Source organism: Tamandua tetradactyla, chromosome 1 (assembly GCF_023851605.1).
Source record: "Tamandua tetradactyla isolate mTamTet1 chromosome 1, mTamTet1.pri, whole genome shotgun sequence".
NCBI classification, from domain to species: Eukaryota; Metazoa; Chordata; class Mammalia; order Pilosa; family Myrmecophagidae; genus Tamandua; species Tamandua tetradactyla.
Window position 1 is genome coordinate 89,165,722 of NC_135327.1, and position 22,079 is coordinate 89,187,800.

Consider the following 22,079-nt stretch of genomic DNA (forward strand, 5'->3'; position numbering starts at 1 on the left):
GCTGAAGACTGTTTCTAGAAAGATATATAAGAAATGACACCACACATTTCCTCCAAAGAGGAGAGAGGGTGGCTGGGAGATGAGGTTGAGAGCTATCATGTCAGTGTAAAGCCTCTCATAACTTTTGAATTTTAAGATTATTAAATTAAAAAGAAAGCTAGTCAAAGTCATAGGGTAGAAGGAACACTCAACGAAATCACATGATTTGAAAGCTAATCCAACCTTACAAAACAGAAATGCACTAGATTTTAATTAAATGTCATATTCAAAATAGTCAGAAATCAAACATATCACAGTTTACACTTCTGATACCAAATCAAACTTCCTTATCTCTTCAGTGCAAGAATTCTCCAGATACATAAAAAAATTATATATGAGAAAAAACCAGGAATTTCATTAACTTCTTTCAATCCTAATTTTAAAAGCATTAAATACCTAACTAAATCAAAGAATATTCTCTTAAGAATACAAGTATTTCATTACCAAAATTTGTTATAACACAAATTTTTAAAATAATAAATTGGATAAAATGAATACTGTACTAATTACCAATAATCTATTCTTTCAATTTTATAATTTGATGTCGTAATATTTTGTTTCCTGAATTCAAAGAGCACAAAAATAATGAGAAAATTTTTCTCAAAACTGAGACATCAGCCAGGTTATTATTCCTTAAAATGTGTAACTAAACAGAAGTGATAGAAATGCTTTCTCTGGTCAGAATTTCAACATTTAACAAGCATTCACTGAGTAAATTTTAGGGTCCAAGCACTGTCCTAGACATAAGGAATTACAGCAATAAATAAAACAGGCAAAAGTCCCTGCCTTCAAGGAGCTTACACTGTGGGATATGTAGATTCCAAAAGTCATCTTGATTCAAAGATTAAAATCATACTTTAACTGTAATGGCTGAAAAGCAGAGAGTTGGACAGGGTAAAGGAAGTATAATTGTGCTCCCTTTAACATGTCTTACAGGTATAACTATGTCTTACAGTGCCTATAGTTAAGTATAATTCCAAGCCGCTCCCCAAAAGAAAACTCACCTGATGTGATACCCCAGGGAGTTACTAGCCAGCAAATAAGAAGGTGCTGTAAATACCATCAGAAAATTCAGAGGGTAAATTGTATATCAAATCAACTAGTCAATTAGAAATTGTCTATTTTAAATACAAAAAAAATTATGATAACTGTGGTCTTTCTGTACACTCTCACAAATTACTAGAACGCAGTTTTGTTCAATGAAGCAGGAATTTTCTAATGTATCCTAGAGGCCTGCAAAATTTCTCAGTCCTAAAAAAACCTAAATATTCACTAATAAAGTGCTAATATTGGTGCCATGATTTGATCAAAGACATATTTTCTAGAAAATATTATCAGCATAGACAAGAGAAAACCCAAACAACTCAGTTTAGCTGATAATAATATGATAATTCTTCATTGGATTATATGCACTTAAAAATTTCTCTTTGCATTCACATTGAATTCAAAGAATAAGTCTTTTTTTTATGGAAGAAGTTGTAGGTTTACAGAAAAGTCATGCTGAAAAAAAAAGAGTTCCCATATACCCTCCCTACTATTAACACCTCGCATTACTGTGGTATATTAGTTAAAACTGATGAAAAAATATTATAACTTTACTGCTAATAAAAGTTTATAGTTCACAGTAGGGTTCACTGTTTGTATTACAGTCTATTGTTGCTGCGTTTTTTAAAAAAAATTTCATTCTAGAAACATATATACAGCTATAAATTTGTCCTTTTAACCATTTTCAAATACATAATTCAGTATTGTTAATTACATGCATGATGCTGCACTACCATCACCACTATCTATTGCCAAAACAATTATATCACCCCAAAGACAAACTACAATTTAAGCATTAACTTCCCATTCCTAATCCCATCCCTGTCCCTGGTAACCTAAACTCTAATTTCAAACTCTAAAAATCTGTTTATTCTATTTATTTCATATCAGTGAGATCATACCTCATTTGTTCTTTTGTGTCTGGCTTATGTCAGACACAAAAGGTATTACATTATACCTTCAAGGTATTACATCAAGGTATTGATACATGAAGGTATTACATCATACCTTCAAGGTTCACCCATGTTGTCACATGTATCAGAAGGTCATTCCTTTTCATAGCTGCATAATATTCTATTGCATGTATATAACACATTCTGTTTATCCATTCATCAGTTGATGTGCACTTGGGTTGCTATTGTCTTTTAGTAATTGTGAATAATTCAGCTATGAACATTGGTGTGCAAATGTCTGTTCGAATACCTTCTTTCAAGTATTTTGGGTGTATACTTAGAAGTGTTATTGCCAAGTTATACGATAATTCTATACTTTCTGAGGAACCATCAAACTGAATTCCATAGTGGCTGCACATTTTACATTGCCACCAACAATGAACAAGTGTTCCTGTTCTCCATATCCTCTCCAACAAATATTATTTTCTGTTTTTGAATAGTAGCCATTCTAGAGAGTTTGAGATGATATCTCATGGTTTGGATTTGTATTTCTCTAATGGCTAATGATGTGGAGCATATTTTCATGTGCTTTTTAGGCATTTGTGTATCTTTGGAAAAATGTCTATCAAGTTTTTTGTCAATTATTTATTGCGTTGTCTATTTGTTATTGAATTGTAGGATTTCTTTATAAATTCTGGATATTAAGCCATTATTGGCTATGCCGTTTCCAAATATTTTCTCCATACTATAGGCTGTTCTTCTACTTTCATGATAAAGACCTTTGATGCACAAAAGTTTTTAATTTTGATGAAGTCCCATTTATTTATTTTTCCTTTTATTACTCATGCTTTGAGTAAAAAAGTTTAAAAATCTGTTACCTAACTAAAGTCCTGAAGATGCTTCCCTAAGTTTTTCTTCTAGGAATTTTATAGTTTAATTTCTTATATTTAGGTCTTTGATTCACTTTGAGTTGTTTCTTGTATATAGTATGAGGTAGGGATCCACATTCATTCTTTTGCCTACGGACATCCAGTTTTACCAGCTCCATTTGCTGAAGAGACTATTCTTTCCCAATAGAGTGGTTTTTGACCTCTTGCCAAAAATCAGTTGGCTATAAATGTAAAGGCTGATTTCTGGGCTCTCAATGCAATTTCATTAATCTATATGTCTATCCTTGCACCAGTACCATGCTATTTGGATTACTGTGCTTTGTAATAAATTTTAAAATCAGGAAATGTGAGTCCTCCAACTACATTCTTTCTTTTCAAGATGACTTTAACTGTTCGGGGCCCCTTACCCTTCTATATAAATTTGATGACTGTGTTTACTATTTCAACAAAGGTGACTTTTTGGAATTTTGATTGCGATTATGTTTAATGTGTAAATCACTTTGGGTGTAATTGACATCTTAACAATATTTAGTCTTCCAGTCCATGAATTATCTTTCCATTAATTTAGGTCTTTTGATTTCTTCTAGCAAAATTTTGAAGTTTTCTGTATATAAATCCTTTATGTACTTGCTTAGATTTATTCCTAGGTATTCTATTGTTTAGTTGTAGTATTTTAGTTGTACAATTCCAATTTTTTCCTTGATTTTCTCCTCAGATTGTTCATTATTAGTGTAAAGAAAACCACTGGTTTTGGGGGTATTGTTCTTGTACCCAACCACTTCTGCTGAATTCATTTTTTAGCTCTAGGAGTTTTGTTGCAGCTTTTTTTTTTTTCAAGATAATCTGTATATAGGATCATGTCATCTGCAAATATTCTTCTTTTCCAATCTGAATCCTCTGTATTCCTTTTTCTTGCCTAGATGCTTTGGCTAGAACCTCTGGAAGTGGTAGGTTTCTGGAACGTCCCCAGTACCACTTCTTGATTAAAGCACTGACAACACTAGGAAGAGAAGGAAACTTCCTTAACATGATAAAACCCATTAACATCATCATATCCAGTGGTGAAAGACTCAAAGCTTTCCCTCCAAAATCAGGAAAAAGACAAGGATGCCCACTGTCACTGCTTTTATCCAACTAATCATTGTAATGTACTTTGAAAATTATTGCTTTTTTTGTACACAGGTTATTTTTCACACAAAAAAGAAAAAGAACAAAGAGAGAAAGAAGAGTATAATAGAGAAGATAGTATATCAAAATAAGTATGACTGCTGAATCAATATATTGATATTCCTTTTGGTCTCCAGTTTCTTGGAGCAGGTAGACGAAAAAATGAAAAATTGAGGAACTGTAACCAATACCAAACTTTAAAATTTGTTATATAACTACTTGTTAAAATGTACTTGGAAATTTATGGCTTTTTTGTATATATGTTATTTTTCACAATAAAAAAGAGCAGCATTAGATTTTGTTAAATGCCTTTTCAGCATCAATTAAGATGACTGTGTAGTTTTTTCCTTTGTTTTGTTAATGTGGTGCATTACATCAATTTTTTAATGTTGAACCAACCTCACAGACTTGGGACAAGCCCACCATGATCATGGTGTATAAATCCTTTAATGTGCCGTTGGATTCAGTTTCTTAATATATTGTTGAAGGTTTTTTGCATCTATATTCTTAAGGGATATTGGATTATAATTTTCTTTTCTTGTCATAGCTTTACATTGGCTTTAGAACGAAGGTGATGTTGGCCTCATAGAGTGGTTAGAAAGTGTTACCTTCTGTTCAACATTTTGGAAGAGTTTGAGCAGGATTGGAGTTAATTCTTGGAATATCTGGGAAAATTCACCCATGAAGCCATCTGATCCTGGGCTTTTCTTTGTTGGGAAGTTATTGACTACTGATTTAATCTCTTTACTATTTATTGGCCTGTTGAGATTTCTTTCTTCTTGAGTCAGTATACTTTGCATATTTCTCGGAATTTGTCCATTTCATCAAGATTACCTAACTTGTTGGCATACAGTTATTCATAATATCCTTGTACAATCCTTTTATTTCTATGGGTTCAATAGTAATGCCCCTCCCTTTCATTTCTGCATTTAGTTATTTGCATACATTTTCTTTTTTTCTGTCAGTCTGGTTAAAGATTTGTTGATGTCTGATCTTTTCAAAAAACCAACTTTTGATTTTGTTGATTCTCTATTTTTTTTATCCTCTATTCCACTTATCTCTCCTCTAATATTTATCGCCTTCTGTTTACTTTGGTTTTGAGTTTTCTTTTCCTTTTCCAGATCCTGCAGATACGAGGTTAGCACTCTGATTTAACATCTTTTTTTTTTTAGGCATTTAGAGCTATAAATTTCCCTCCACATCCCATAAGTTTTTGTATGTTGTATTTTTTCTTTCATTTGCCTCAAGATCTTTTCTAATTTCCTTTGAATTTCTTCTTTTACTCACTGGTTGCTTATAGTAGGTTGTTTAATTTCCACAAATTTGTGAATTTAGCATTTCTCCCTCTGCACTGATTTCTAGCTTCATTCCATTGTGGTCAGAGAAGATACACTGCATGATTTCACTATTTTTTAATTTATTGAGGAAATGTTTTATGACTTAACATATGGTCTATTCTGGAGAATAACTGATGTGCACTAGAGAAGAATGTGTATTTTGCTGCCGTTGGGTAATGTATTCTAAATATCTGCTATGTCTACTTGATTTAGAGTATCATTCAAGTCTTGTATTTCCTTATTGATCGTCTGTCTATGTGTTCTATGCATTATTGAAAATGGTGTGTTTAAGTCTCCTACTACTAATGCAGAACGACCTACTTTTTTCTTTCAAACCTGTCAATATTTGCTTCACATATTTTGGGGCTTTGAAGTCTTCTTCTTGAATTAATCCCTTTATCAGTATATAGTGACCTTCTTTGGCTTTCAAAATGGTTTTTCACTTTAAATCTATTTTATCTGATATTAGTATGGCCACCCCAGCTCACTTTTGGTCACTATTTGCATTATATATATTTTTTACATCCTTTCTATTTCAGCCTATCTATGTTTTGAATATAAGGTGAGTCTCTCGTAAACAGCATATAGTCAGGTCATGCTTTTTTATCCATTCTGCCAATCTCTACCTTTTGTCTGAGAGTTTAGTCTATTTCTATTTAAAGTAACTACTGATAAGGCAGCACCTTCTTCTGACATTTTGCTATTCTGCATTTGTGAGTCTTATACCTTTTTTGTCCCTCAATTCTTCTGTTAATGCTTACTTTTACGTTTATTTGCCTTTTTTATTCTACCAATTTGAGACCCTTCTCATTTCTTTCTGAATATATTTTTCGTATATTTTCTTTGTAGTTATGATGGGGTTAAAATTTAACATCCTAAACCTGTAATAATCATGTTTGATTTGGTATCATCTTAACATCAAAACATACGCATAGCCTATCCCTGTACCCTTCCTACACCCAACTTTTTAAAAATTATATCTTTATATATATCCCAAACCATTGATTTACCCTTAAAATTTTATGCGTTTGCAATTTAGCACCTGTAAGTGAAGAAAGTAGTAGAGTTATATACTAAAAAATACAATGCTGGCATTTATAATTACTTATATGGTTACTTTTACCAGAGGTTTATCTCTTTATGCTGCTTGGATACGCTATCTCATGCCCTTTCCTTTCAGTCTGAAGAACTTTCTTTAACATTGCTTGTAGGGCAGGTCTAGTTGTGACAAAATCCCTCAACTTCTGTTTATCTGAGAATGTCTTAATCTCTCCCTCATTTTTGAGATAAAGTCTTTCCAGATAAAAACTTACTAGTTTTTAATTGTTTTCTTTCAGCACCTTTAATATTTTCTTCTACTGTCTTCTTGCCTCCATGGTTTCTGTTAAGAAATCAGCACTTAATCTTATTGCGATGCCCTGGAACATAACTTGCTGCTTTTCTCTTGCAATCTTCATAATTCTCTCCTTGTTCTTGGCTTTATATAGTTTGATTACTATGTGTCTGGGCATGGTTCTCTGAGTTGATCCTGTTTGGCTTTCATTGGGCTTCTTAAGTGTGCAAATTCATGTCTTTTGTTAAACTTTCATACTTTTTGACCAATATTTCTTTCAATACTCCTTCTGTCCCTTGTGGAAATATCATAATGTATATTGGTATGTTTGACAGTATCCCATAGGCCTCTTAGGATTTTTTTTCTCTTTTTTGATTTTTGTATGTTGTATAGCAGCGTCACGGTTCATTATTTTTCCATGTGAGCCATCGCAGCACCATTTGTTGAATTTTTGTTTGTTTGTTTGTTTTGGGCAAAGTGTATGGACTAGGAATCAAACCCGAGTCTCCTGCATGGCAGGCGAGAATTCTACCAATGAACTACCCTTGTACCTCCTATTCTCTTTTTTTTTATTCTTTTTTCTTCATGCCCCTCAACCCAAATCATTTCAATATCTTGTCTTCAAGATTACTGAATCTTTTTTTCTGCAGCTCCAGTCTGCTGGTAAAACCCTCTAAGGAGTTTTCATTTCAATTACTGTGGTCTTCAACGCCAGGATTTCTCTCTGGTTCCTACTGAGAATCCCATAGTGTTCATTCATTGTTTTGTCCATATTCTTTAGTTCTTTTTCTATGTTTTTGTTTAGCTCCTTGAGCATATTGAGGATCATGTTTTTAAAATCCACTGTCCACTGTCTGATATTCTTCATTGATGGTTTCTGGTTTTTCATCTTGTTCCTTCAGATGGATTATCATTTCCTGTTTCTTTATTTTGTAATCTTTTGTCACACATTGTACATTTTAATATTTGAAAGTGTTAACTCTGGAAGTTGTCCCTGTCCCACATGCTTCTTAAGTTTGCATTCAACTAGTGAAACGAGAAAGAGTTTCTTGACTGCCAGGAGCTAACCAAAACAAATTTATGTAAAAAAAATCAACTTTCACGGGCTTTGCAAATTGGCTTTGCTTTGGCTAGTGGTCTTCTTCAGAGCTTAGCCCTTCTATGAAGAATATCAGCCCAAGGAAGATGTGACATGTAGGATCCTCTCTGTCTTCCGAGCCTGCCTGGATGCATGAAGCCTGCTTCCCTTCTTGTGTCTATATCTGCTCACAGGCCTAGGAATTCCCCCACCCACAGTTCATAGAAGTTCAAATGCCCTTTGACTCCCTCTGAAATAGACCTGCAACTCATCCTGGGTGCTCCACTTATGGCTTTTTCATTTTTCTTTTTTTTGGGGGGGGGTGTGGGTGGGAAGGGGGGCATGGTCAGGCTCCAGAAATCAAACCAGGGTCTCCGGCATTCCTATGGCTTTTGAAGCAGTGTTTTCTTGATTTGGTTGGAATGGATCCCCAGCTACCATAGTGTTGAGAAAGGGTACTGTTTTTAAGATCCCTCTCTCATATTTTACTTCAGAATGTGGGAACAATGACCACCCTCAGCAATGAGGCATATGAAATAGTTAATCAAAAGCAGTGATCAGCAATCAAATCACACACCCCAGAATTTGGAGGACTAGATATTTATACCCTATCCTGGAACCAGCAAGCTGCATCAGGAGCTGGGGATGAGTCCCTACTACTGCCTGCCAGGAGGCTGGGGGATTGGGGGTGGTAGCATTTTCAAAGAGTGAAATTCACTGGTATTTACCACAATTTACAGGCCTCTTCCCCCAGCTTTTTCTTGGATGCTACACTGTGTTCCATTAGACTTCAGCATTTCAAAATAGTTGACTCAATTTCTACCAGTTCAATCATTGTTTTGTTGGCAAGACTGACTCCTGGAGCTTCCTACCCTGCCATCTCCCCATAGCTCTGAGTATAAATCTTTATAGGTGAAAGTCAATGCTGTTAGAAAGTTTAAAGGGTGGCTGACAAGAAATACGGCTGATATTCTCTCTGCCCACATCCTTCTGTCTCTACACATACACACACGCACACAGACACACACATACACATCATAGTTTATGAATTGAAATGCCTATTGATTTACTGATTCCCTAAAAAATAATCACTCTAGGAAACCAATGATTACTTGAAAAATTGAAACATTCAAAATTTTTTTGAAATTCCCCTTTTATAATTATCTATAGATCTGATTATTTGACAAATAAGTGAGCCTGGTTATTATTTTAACACATTGTAACTTTTTACACATGGCTATCATTATCCAATCTGTTGGCAAAACATGACTTTTGGCTGTTTGCAAAGATCAGTCCTCAAAGGATGAAGATTTGGCATCATTGAGACACTCAAGAGAATCTAACATGGGCCCTGAAGGCACTTTCAAAGAGGAAATTCAAAAATATTCAGAGCAACAGTCACTATCAGGTCTCATTTATTTATGCATTTAATTATTCAGCATTTATGAAGCTCCCATTATGCTAGGTACTGGGGAATATTTTAAGTGATTAATTCTCATCTCATTCAGATGTAGAAGTTCTAATGTGCTCCTTAAAAAAAGAAAAAAAAATACTTTACTTCATAATCACACCTCATTCATGGCCTGTTACAATTAGCCAAATGGCTGCTGATAAACTCAAATAGGTTTAACACTGGGTTATTAGGGTCATGGGTTAAGTCCCCACGTGGGAGAATCAAATCAGCTCTTCTCCAAGGCCATACCACATGCTTAGCTCCATGCAGCCACTGTGTAATGTCTGCAACTGATCATAAACTGGGCAAGAGGGCAGGAATGGATTCGCAAAATCCACCACCCATTTAAAACAAAAAAAACAACTCACCATGCATGGCCCAATAGCATTATACATGAGAATTCTTACAGTAGGTCTATATAGCATCCCTTTCATATACTGAAAGAATATTTACTAGTATATATATTATATAATATAGGATATAGCATACAAATTAAATATAAAATATATTTTATACAGTATTTTATATGCATTATATATATGGTAGATGATGTGGATTATGAACAACCATACCTCAAAATGATGATCAATTAATTCAAAATATTCTTGAAGGGGCATAGATCCAGAAAAAGAACATGTGAAATCTTCGATTCCCTGTTTTTCATAATATTCTTGAAGGCGGAGAATAAGCTCATTTGTTATGAGCCAAAGATCTTCAAACTGTTCACTCTGAATGCGGTATCGTTCTAAAAGAGAAAAAATAATTAAGGAAAATGTTTATTAACACATAATTACTAGCTGAAACAACATGAACTATCACTGATCCTGATATAAACACCAAAACTAAAAGGATCAAAAGCCTACAAAGAGTTTTTTTTTAATATAATATGATTCCTACTGGCTCATAAAAGTGCTTGTACTGCTTTAATGTGGCATTCTGCATCAACCATTTAATATTTTCAAATCTAATTCCAAAGGTACATGGCCATTTTGGCAAGCTGTAGTATACAATGATTTTTACTATAAATCTTATAATGAGTTTCAATACAATGAAAATATCCAAATCTTGGTCCCAAAAAATTTTAATTAAAAGTTAAAAAAATGGCCTCTGCAAAAGTACAATCTGTTATCATTAGTTCATTTCAGAATACTGATGTGAAATAAATTTATTCTATACAATGTCCCTTATCCTGCTACCATAGCCAGCTTAAATATCCTTAAATACTGCTCTAATCATGATCAAAATTTTCTATTTTTCTAATAGCTCTTTTATCTGAAGAAAGATTTTTATAGTTCAATCTTTACCAAATATAAATCTTGTACCCTCCAGTCTGAAATCTGAAATCTCAGTTCTAAGTGAGCCAGATTCCTGTCCATCTCTACCCAGGTGGTATCAGTGATCATAATGACAACAATGGAGATAGCAATAACATCTGTGATAAGAGCTACTACCATTTGTTGAGTAATAACTATGCCCAAGCTCTGTGACTACAACAACACCTTTTTCAAAAAGGAAAACAAGACACTGAGAATTTCAGAGATTTGCCAAAGGTCACAAATCAAATTAAATGGCAGAGCTAAGAACTCAATTCATGGTTTATATTCTTCTTCCTCATATATGGGAATTCTCCCCATTCTTCAAGGTTTGGCTTCATCTCACCTACAGCCTATAAAAACCTGGTATGTCCCATGCACCACCTTGCGTCCTTCACATACACTCTCTCACTTAAACTGTAACAACCCAATGGGGGAAATAACATTATTCTGATTTTACAGAGGAGTAAATTCAGTCACAGAAGAGTTTAAGTAGTAACTTGCAAGGACATTTAATCTGTTAGTTATAGAAAAGGGATTGGAATTCTAGCTATCAATTCGAAAATAAGCTATTAATTTTAACCACTCACAATACTGTATCTCTCTGAATTTATACAGACTTATGTCCATGGTTCACTAGGCACGTAACCACATACAACCACCATTCTTATTTAACTTTCCAGATTATTATTTTTAGTCCCTTCCTGAGATGCAATTCAGGAACCCCAAGGATTGTGGCAAGCTAGCACCAAAATGATACCAATATTGGGGAGAAAGCATGGCCTTGTTGATGTCTTCATTTAGAAAATGGTGAGACTGTTGTTGAAACCAACCCATTGTGTGGAATCTGTCATAGCAGCCTAGCAATCCAAGACAAGATACAAAAAAAATTTCCTAATAAAATGTGTTTTTATTAAGCATAAAATTTGTTGTCACTTTATACATGTTTTTACAGAAAGAGTACAGTGCCAATATTTCTTAGCAAATTTAATTCATTCCAATTCTAGAAGAATTCTGAATAGGCTCCCACAAGGCAGACAGAAAAACTTAGGCCCTTGCTAGCAGAAAATAAGCAAGTAAATAAACAAAGAAAATAGAAGATATGAAAGGACCATGATACAGAAAAAAAGGCTACTGTGATAAAAGCCTGATGAACGTTCCTTCTCGATTTACTATGGTCAGGGAAGGGCACCCTGAAGTAGTGACATCAGTGAAAACAGTAATAGTAATAATGATGAACATATTACTCGCAGCTATAATTCCGTTTCTAGGGATTATCTCATTTGATTATTATAACAACCATATAATTATTATACTACTTTAACCTCATTTTAGAGATGAATAAACATAGGCTTAGAGTGATTGAGTGATTTTTTCCAAAGTCATTCAAATGAATCGCAAGCTTAATTTGGGATCTAACCTATCGATTTGAATCTAGGTTCCAATTCTTAATAAATGTGTGTATAATGTTTGGACCTTAATCCTTAATCCACTCTTTCCTGCTACACTGGAAGAAATGTCTCTCCTCTTACAAGTGCTCTTGTGCGCTGCATCTCATCCCGTCTCTCCTCAAGGACTTCATTGCTCTTCTCTCTCCTGATCACTGTCTCTACCACTGACCTCCATCATTTCAATAAGTATTCAAACATCTGCTTAGATTGTTCATTTAAAATCAAAACAAAACCCACAAACTTTTCCAGCTAGCACTCCCCTTTAAATTACTAAATTTTGTTAACCCATCCTTACTGAAAAAATGAGATAGTGAAAACTTGAACAGTAGATACCTTACATTTATACTTGGATCAAGCCATAACTTAGATTGCACTATTTGGACCTTTACAGAATTATACTTAGTAAATTGACATTTATCATTTTTAAAGCTCTATGAAATATGATATTCATAAATTTTATAATTGTATGAGATAAATATAATAATTATAAATAAAGCATAGAGACATTATTGAAAAAGGTATCTTGTAAAGTTATATGAAAAATTTCATTCTAGATTCAGCATTAGGAAAAGTTGTGCATCTCCTAAACAACTGATTTGATTTTATCTTTGGAATAATGTGAAAATTGGAACTAAAATGCTTTCTTGGTTTTTTAGACTGTTAGCACCTTACTGATTATACAGAATGAATTTCCATGTGTTATTCTTATTCTTATTTTTATTAATTTTCTGCCCTTATTTTCTCTCTGTTTTCTTCAACTATTTATTTGATACTTCCATATTTTGAATATGTTTACAAACTATTTAAAATCATTTAAGGAACAAGTGGAACAAGACAAGGTACAAACAGATATGAACAGAGATAAAAAAATAAAAGGGACAAAGAAAGGTATAGAGACAGAAAGGGGCAGGAAGGAGATGGAAAGAAAGAGAGAGGTGGCAGTGTTTATTGTATGAGATAAATCACTGTGAATTTGGATATTAAAATAGTGGCTTAGGAGAGATATACAAATATTTGGACAATCACATTTTCCTTCTTGTTTAATTTGAGAATTTTGGTGTTTACAGAAAAATCATTCTAAAAAATACAGGGTTCCCATGTACAAACCTCTCTTCAAGTCCCTGCTTTCCATTCTTCCAGGTATATTCCTAAAAGTAGGTTTGCCAGGTCAAATGATAATTCTATACTTAACTTTCTCAGGAACTGCCAAACAATCTTCTACAGTAGCTACACCATTTTACATTCCCACCAGCAATGAATGAGGGTTCCTATTTTTCAATATCCTCTCCCAAACTTGTACTTTTCTGATTATTTAATAGTAGCTATTCTAGTAGGTGTGAAATAGCATCTAATGATTTTGATTTGCATTTCCCTGGTGGATAGTGACGTTGCTGTTTTTTTTTTTTTTTGCAAATGGAGATCCAGTTTTCCCAGCAGTATTTGTTAAAGAGATTATTACTTCCCTGTACGTGATCGTCGCACCACGTCAAAAATCTGTAGGCCATAAATGTGAGGGTTGATTTCTAAACTCTCAATCCAATTCCACCGGTCTATATATCTGTCCTTATGTCTATACCATGTTGTTTTGATTACTGTAGCTTTGAAATATTTCTGAAATTGGGAAATAAAAGTCCTCCAACTTCATTTTTTTTTTTTAAGAAATCTTTGGCCTTTCAGGTGCTCTTACTCTTCCATGTAAATTGGGTGACTGGCATTTCCATTTCTGCCAAGAAGATTGTTGGAACTTTGATTGGGATTGTGTTGAAACTGTAAATCACTTTGGGCAAAACTGACATCTTAATATTTATTCTTCCAATCCATGGACACAGAACGTCCTTTCACTTATCTAGGTCTTCTTTGATTTCTTTTAGCCATGTTTTGTAATTTCCTATGTATAAGTCCTTTACATCTTGGTTTAGATTTTTTTTTTTTTACATGAGCAGGCACCGGGAGACCTGAACCCGGGTCTCCAACATGACAGGCGAGAACTCTGCCTGCTAAGCCACTGTGGTCCGGCCTATTCCTAGATATTTGATTCTTTCAGTTGCTTTTGTGAATGGACTTTTTCTTGATTTCTTCTGAGTGTTCTCTGCCTGTGTATAGAAACACAACTAATTTGGGGGTGTTGATCTTCTACCCTGCCATTTTGTTGAATTAATTTATTAGTTCTAGGAGCTTTGTTGTGGTTATTTCAGGATTTTCTCTATATAGGATCATGTTACTTGCTAATAGGGAAAGTTTTACTTCATCCTTTCTAATTTGGAAGCTTTTTATTATTTTTTTTTCTTGTCTAAATGCTCTGGCCAGAACTTCTAATAAAATGTTGAATAACAGTGTTAACAGTGGCATACATGTCTTGTCCCTGGATTTTGGAGAAAAGCTTTCAGTCTTAGGATATTAGCTGTGGGCTTTTCATATATACCCTTTATCATGTTGTGGAAGTTTCCTTCTAATTCTTGTTTTATTTAAATGTTTTTATCAAGAAGGGATGATGATTTTGTCAAAAGCATTTTCAACATCAATTAAGATGACCATTTGGGGGTTTTTTCCCCCCTTCATTCTTTTAATATGGTATATTGCATTAATTGATTTTCTTATGTTAAACCACCCTTGCATAACTGGGATAAATACCATCTGATCATGTACAATTTTTTTAGTATGTTGTTGAATTCAGTTTGCTAATATTTCACTGAGGATTTTTACATCTACATTCATAAGAGATATTAGTCTGTAATTTTCTATTCTTATAGCAAGTATATTTCTTCTTAAATCCCACTTAACTGAATTGTTCAAAATAAATGGCTCCCATATTGTACAATAGTGATTATAGAAATATTCAATTCATAAAAATATGACCTGCATTGTCATTTTCAATTTAGGACTGTGATAACAATTTTCTGAAATTTCACTAGTACAAGGTATTTTCTTAAGCATCTTTATCTTAAACTTCATTTTGCAAAATACACATAATAAACTCTAATTACATTGAAGCACTACTCCACTTTCTAAAAATAAAAAGCTAGTCAGTTCCTTGAAGAATGTGATTTGATACATGAGACAATAAACTGCACTTACTGTTCTCTTGTCTGGTTTGACTGGTCTGTACTATATCAGGAAATTGAACTAAAATTACCATATGTCTGACTTGAAGCTTTGGTTGATTATTCAGCAGGGTTTAAAAGGAGATGAATATGTGGAATCCATAGACAGTATTATCCAAGAAGCAAGGGTACCTCTATTTGACTTCTGAAGCATTTGACTATTTATTATGGAAGCACTATTGGGTTCTTTTAAATGCAGAATTTTTCTGTCAACTCAGATTTCTAAACCAGAGGTAAATCCATGTAAGGAAAGAAAAATGCCAAATATTAGTTGGGTATAAATTAATTCACTCCTTTCTTGGGCATAGATTCTCTGAGAAAGCAGTAGGGTGCTTTAGCATATGCCTTAATGCAAGGATATTGTTTTCTATTCATAATTACCTGCCTTTATCATCAAAGGAATGTCCTAGGGATAATTCTGTGTACCGCTGTATCAAAAAAACCATAAGAGAATTCTAACAGTTGCTCTTCAGGTTTCAGTTTTAACAGTTCATTTGGTTCCTTACTTAAGAGGACCTGCCCTATCCCATTTTTAAGTCTAGCTACTCACACTATGGCTGTGTTAAGATATTGTTATATATTCAGATAAATGAATAAATCAGCCATATACCTGGACATTTGGTAAAAAATTAGATACTGGCAAGGAAATCTTGGGCAACATCAATATTCTAAGAATTATTTTACCTAAAAAAGAATAAATACAATTTATTAGGATATAGACATCCCCATTCTCACACACAAAAAAATGACTTTTTTGCTTTTTCTAATGGCCTCAATTACAGATTCATCATATAGCATCAGCCATTGAAGTAAAACAGACTGTGTACAATTTCCTAAAGAAATATTAGCAACAAATATTTCAGTTTAACTAAAGAGAATATTTAACTAAGAGCAATACACCAAAATGGTTCCACCACTCCAGTGAAGTTTAATGCTAATCAAAATTAAATGGTGGCAGTGTAAAGAATCCAGAAATCACTATCAATCACAAAGACCAAAAAAAGCACAGAATCCTCTTATTCTTCTCAGAATTGTCTTATATTCCAGTGTCTTATTCTAGAATCTTTGGTTGTATCCAACTAAATTTCCCCAGTCATCTTTCTACATATTCTAAAGTTTTTATGATCTTGTCACAGAAAATCATTATAGTCTAAAATAGCATATAAAAATGTGTATATGCTCCTCCTGCTAACACCTTTATTTTTCAGACAATATGTCCTCATTTTACTATTCTTATGAATATAACAGTAATAACCAATTAAAACTGAAAATGCATAAAGTAGAAAGTAAAAGCTCATTATAAAAACTGCAGAAGTTTTAAAAAAATGGAGTTAACCATACATTTTTGAAATATAACATGCACACACATTTTCTCCATTACCATTAATGTTCCTAAAATGTTAGATTTCCTTTCTAAATATCTCACTTTATTTCAGTAAAAGTGTATATAGTTCAGTAGTGTCAAAATCCTACATACATTAAAAACCAGTTACAAAAAAAATTAAATTAAATTAAAAAAAACAAGTTACACATTGAGTAATTTCAGCTACTATTCTAATAGGAAGCAACCACATCCATAAAGCATGTTCAAATTTGGAATTCAAAGTTGACTACATAATTACTACTTTCTTTCCTATTGAGATCAGTTTGAGTAAAAGTAATTCACTTTCACCTTCATCTTTGTGAATGAACAAAGGGAGCACATAAGAATATATACAAAAGAAGAAAAAGAAAAATCCCTAATTGACTATAATTTCTAGATAGCCATAAAACCTAGTTCACCATATAGCTATCTCAAAAATATTTTTCAATGCTTTAAGTTCTTCTTCCAAATTCAACTCAATACCCAAACCAAAGATACATATCCCCAACAAAACAGCCTCCTATTTTCATAATGTGTATGAACTATATACTGAATACAATGGCTCTTAGCTTGCAATTTCTAACTGAACACCACACTTTGCAGAATTATTGATGTAATGATACCCTGTTATGTAGAGTCCTCTGCAGAAAATTTCAAAAGCAATAACATGGTTTTACTTACGAGATGTTTTGGAAGCAAGAAGAGTAACTCTGGATCCTCCTAAGAAGCGAAAACCCAAAATATTCACCTGATCATCTTCTGACTGACTAGCAAAGCCTATAAATAAAAGAACAAAGAATCAGCTTACATAACCATATAGTAAAATTAACACTAACATTTGAAATAGGAAGCTAAGTAGAATGACTTTTTTTATGTTATTAGTCCTATTTACAGTCCATGTATGAACTGTAATATATTGAATTTTATTTTAGTGGCTTCAAATTGCTATAATTTCTGTCATACAATATCACTCAGGGATTATAATTTCTTTTCTTCAAATGCTTGACTCCAGGTCTGAGGCAGGAAAAATACAAGAGGAATCGAGAATATCCTATCATACTAGATAATGAGAAAGCTACCAATGGCTATTAAGGTTGTATGAAAAGGACCTGAGAACCAACTTCAAAAAGCTATCATTGGTCAAAGTAAAAACTATTTGAGTGTTTAAAAAGATAATGGCAATGGAGTGAAACACACTAAATACATTCAAAGGTATGAGTTCATACTGCTACTAAAAACAAAACAAAAAGACGTATTACCACTATTGGAGAACCCTAGATAATCAACTCATTATTTTAAAGACTATTAATAAAAAGAAAGAACCAACCATTTACCCTGATGTTCCTACTCAAACTGAACCACATAAGCAAGAGCAGATAAATGAAAGTTTCTCTCTACAGGAATATTCCAGCTAAAAATTGAAGAAGGCTGAAAGAAATAGGATATCACATTTTTCAACCCCTGATAAACTAATGGATCTCAGCAATGAATATCAGTGACAGTTCCCATCACAAAGCAAAAAGACAAACAATATGTCAGGCTGAAACTATACCCCATTATCCATAATACACTGTGGTCAAGATAATCAATCCTAACCCTATTAAGCCTAGTTGCAACTACCAGTTTACAGGCAACACAGGAAGAAAATAATAAACATCACAGGGATATAATCAGCAAATTTAAAACGTGGAAAACTCATAGGAAAAATATCCTGGACTCTTCAACAAATAAACTGCAAATTAAAAGAGAGATATTAAGGGGAAATCTATAGAAAAAGAAAAATACATGTCCATAAAAACGTGTAATGAGTGTACCACATTTGAATCCTGATTCAAAAACAAGCAAATAAAAATTTTAACACCAGAGACTTTACTTTAGACTGACATGGAGTAACAAAGACCACATTTACACTGAAACAAACTTAAAAATGGGACAAAATATATGAAAGTTTTTAAGATATTGGACATCAGGGAATGAACAACAGTGATACCTGACAAACAGGAAACAAATGCATTCAGCTCAGGATTACCCCAAGTTACAGCTTAAAGAAAGTTTCCAAGATACAACACAGGAAGGGGGAATTAAGGTCTAACAGCATTCTCCCTGAGTTGAAGAGATAGAGCAGGAGATCTGGGAAGGCAAAAACAGCCAAAGTTCACAGAAAGAACATCAGAGAGAAGACAACTATAAATATAGAGATCTCCAGAGATCTGCAGAGAGATTCCTTAAATATTTAACTGAGCGCTGAATAGTGTGCATGCCTGTGAAAAAACTACCTAGGCTGGAGAAAGAATAGCTCAAAAAGATAACAGGATACAATTCACAGAGCTCATATATGGCCAGAAATAGTTACTGTTCTCACTGGTCAGAGCATAAGTCATCACATTTCATGAGGAACTAGGTAAAATATATAAATAATTTTGCTTCAGTGGTGTGTAAAGTGAGCCCGAGAATAAATGCTGCTCCCATACCACCTAATAAAGCTTAAAATCACCCCTAAAAGCTCTAATTTTTTCAAGGAATTTAAGTATATCTGTGGTGATTCGAAGCTATATCTATACAAGAAAAACATTCTTAACTTTAATCCATTTCTGTGAGTTTAAACCCATTCTAAGTAGGATCTTTTGATGGGGTTACTTCAATTAAGGTGTATCCCATCTCAATCAGGATAGGCTTTAATCTTATTGCTAAAGTCCTTCATAAGAGAATTCAGACAGAAAGAAAGGCACCAAAACAAGAAGCTGAAATCAATGAAACCTAGAAGAGAAGGGAAAGACCAACAGATGACACTGTGACAGAGGAGCCAAATATTGCCAGTAGCTGATCATTGGGAGAAAGCATCACCTTTATTTATGATGCCTTGATTTGGACACTTCCCTGGCCTCAAAACCATGAGCACATAAATTCCCATTGTTTAACCCAACTCATTTCATGGTATTTGCTGTGAGCAACATAAGAAGCTAAAACAGTATCCCAGAAAAATATTCAAGGATATTTACAGGAAAACTAAATTATCCAACATAAAACTAGATAAAATTCAGAAGATTAGCCATCAATAAAAAATTACAGGATGTGCAAAGAGGGAAGAAAAATACAACCTACAATGATAAGAAAAATCAATCAATTATAGCTAACTCAGAAATGGCAAAGTTTAGAAAAGGATATTAAAAATTATTAAAAGGATATCAAAAGATTATTTTATCACTCTATATGTTCAAGGATATATAGAAAAGATTGGCCTTATTAGAGAAATGGGATTAATATATATCAAACTTTGAGATACATGGAAAAAATATATATATATATCAAACTTTGAGAGATGACAACTATGTCTGCTATGAAAACACACCAGGTAGGATTAACCACTCATTAGACACTCCATTGGAAAAGAAGATGAAGACAGCATTAGAAACTAAACAAACTGAAATACAAAGAGAAAAAAAATCATTGAAAGTTCTGACACTATACACAAGTTATAAAATATCACCTAAAAATAGACTAAATTAAAGATACAGTCTGTAATCCATGCATCTTCAACAGGGAAATACTGCCCCCAAGTGGGCAAAAATTTATTGGGGTTAAAAAAAAGAAGACTTACTTCCTGTATTTATAAAAAAAATAGGTATAAATATAGAATATAAGCAGATATACAGTGTATTTATGGAGGGGAGTGTTAGGAAAAAGAAGTCTAAAAAGGCTTTTTTTTTGGTGGGGGGACAATAATTGGAAAAAGGTTGAAGAATTTGCTATAGATTTCAAAGTAACAAATAAAATAACACAAAATGTTATACTAATAAGCTAACAAGAGTGATAAAATGTAATAATAAAATTTACCCATTACTATAGATTGCAGAAATAGACAAACAAAAAAACAAAATGAGGGTGGGCCATGGTGGCTCAGCAGGCAGGAATGCTTGCTTGTGATGCCAGAGGACCCAGGTTTGATTCCCGGTGCCTGCCCACGTAAAAAAAAAAAAGAACCAAAAAAGCAGATAAGATGAATAAAAAACAAAGAGCAAAACAGAAGACTTAAACCTAACCATATCAACAAGCATATTAAATATAAATGGTCCAAACAACCCAATTAGAAGGAAGATATTTTCAGATTGGTTAGCAAAAAGCAAGACATAAATGTATGCAATCTATAAGAAAATAACTTTAAATTTAAAGATGCAAATAATTTGAAAGTAAAAAAAAGGATATACACCATTGTAACACTAGTCAAAAAGAACACTAGAGTGACTATTAATATCATGCAAAGTAGTTGTCAGAGCAAAGAATATTAACAATGATAAAGAGGAATGTTTCATAATAATCAAGAGGACAAAACAATTCTAAATATTTATGCACCATATAATTTAGCTTTAATATATGCAAAGCAAAAGCTGATAGAACTGCAAAAAGAAACACACAAATTATAGACAGTGATATCAACACCTGTTTAAGTTTCTCAGCTCCTAAAACACATACCATACAATTGAATAGCTTAAATAATGGGCATTGATTGGCTCATAGTATTGAGGCTAACAGAAGTCAAAAGTCAAGGCATTAGGAAGGCAATGCTTTCTACCTGAAGACTGTGGCATTCTGGGGCTGACTTGGTCCTGATTTTTCTGTCACATGGCAATGAACATGGCAACATCTTCTCCTATCTCTCACATTCCATCAACTTTCAGCTAGAAGCTGCTTCCTCTGTGGCTTCCTCCCTCCTTGCCTAATTTCCTTTGTTTATAAGGATTTCAGCCATATTTGATTAAGTCCCACCCTCATTCAGTTAGAACACATGTTAACTAATAACATCTCCAGAGGTCCTACTAACAACAGGTTCAAATCCACAGGACCAGGGGTGGGAGCTGAACATTCCTTTTGAGAGGAGACGATTCAATCCCCAACATTCTTCACTCTGTATCCCAAAAAGACATGTTCTTCCCATGTGCAAAAAACACTAATTCATTTCATCAGAACATTCCAAAGGCCTTAAATCATTTCATTAATAACACTAAGTACAAAGTCCCATCAAAATCAGTTATGGGTGTGCATCATCAGTGGGGCAAAATTTCTGTTTATGAACCTGTAAAACCCAGAGGGAAAAAAGGTATGAATTTCCAATAACAATGGCATGACAGGACAGGATTAATATTCCCATTCTAGAAAGGAGAAATTGTAAGGAAAACAGATCCCAAACAGTCCAAAACCCAGAAAGGCAAACTCCACTGGATCTCAAGGTCTGAGAGCCATCTGAAACTTGATTCTCTGCCTACTAGGCCTGACAAAGCAGCACCTTTCCAAAGTTTCTACAGGGGCTATTAGGGCTATTGGCTGCATAGGGATGGCAGTCAAACTCTGTTGGGGCACAGGATCCACCATCACTGAGGACTGGGGTGCTGACTCTCCTTGAACAACAAAGCACAAGGAGCCGCCCCTCCAAGCTCAGGAACAAACCAACCCTCTGAAATCATAGTCCCACTCTCAGCCTGAGGTCCCTTCCATACTCAGCTTCCATAGTTCTGCCCTTGAAGTCAATCTTCCTTCAGTTTATTCCTTTTCTGTCCCTTTCATTCCAGGCTAGGAGTAATTCTGTTCATACAAATTTTGCAAAAATCTTATTGGCTTTGTG

The 22,079-nt window shown here is 33.8% G+C and overlaps 1 protein-coding gene across 8 annotated transcripts in view; it reads right to left on the reverse strand.

The window, feature by feature from the left end:
* Positions 1-22,079, reverse strand: part of BBS9 (Bardet-Biedl syndrome 9) — a 699,527-nt gene that overhangs the window by 320,354 nt on the left and 357,094 nt on the right. For all 8 annotated transcript variants that reach the window (XM_077120094.1, XM_077120102.1, XM_077120084.1 and 5 more), the window contains 2 exons: positions 17,144-17,239; positions 9,807-9,979 (listed from right to left, as the gene is read on the reverse strand). In XM_077120094.1, coding sequence (XP_076976209.1) covers positions 9,807-9,979; positions 17,144-17,239 — 269 coding nt within the window. The remainder of the gene's footprint in view (positions 1-9,806; positions 9,980-17,143; positions 17,240-22,079) is intronic.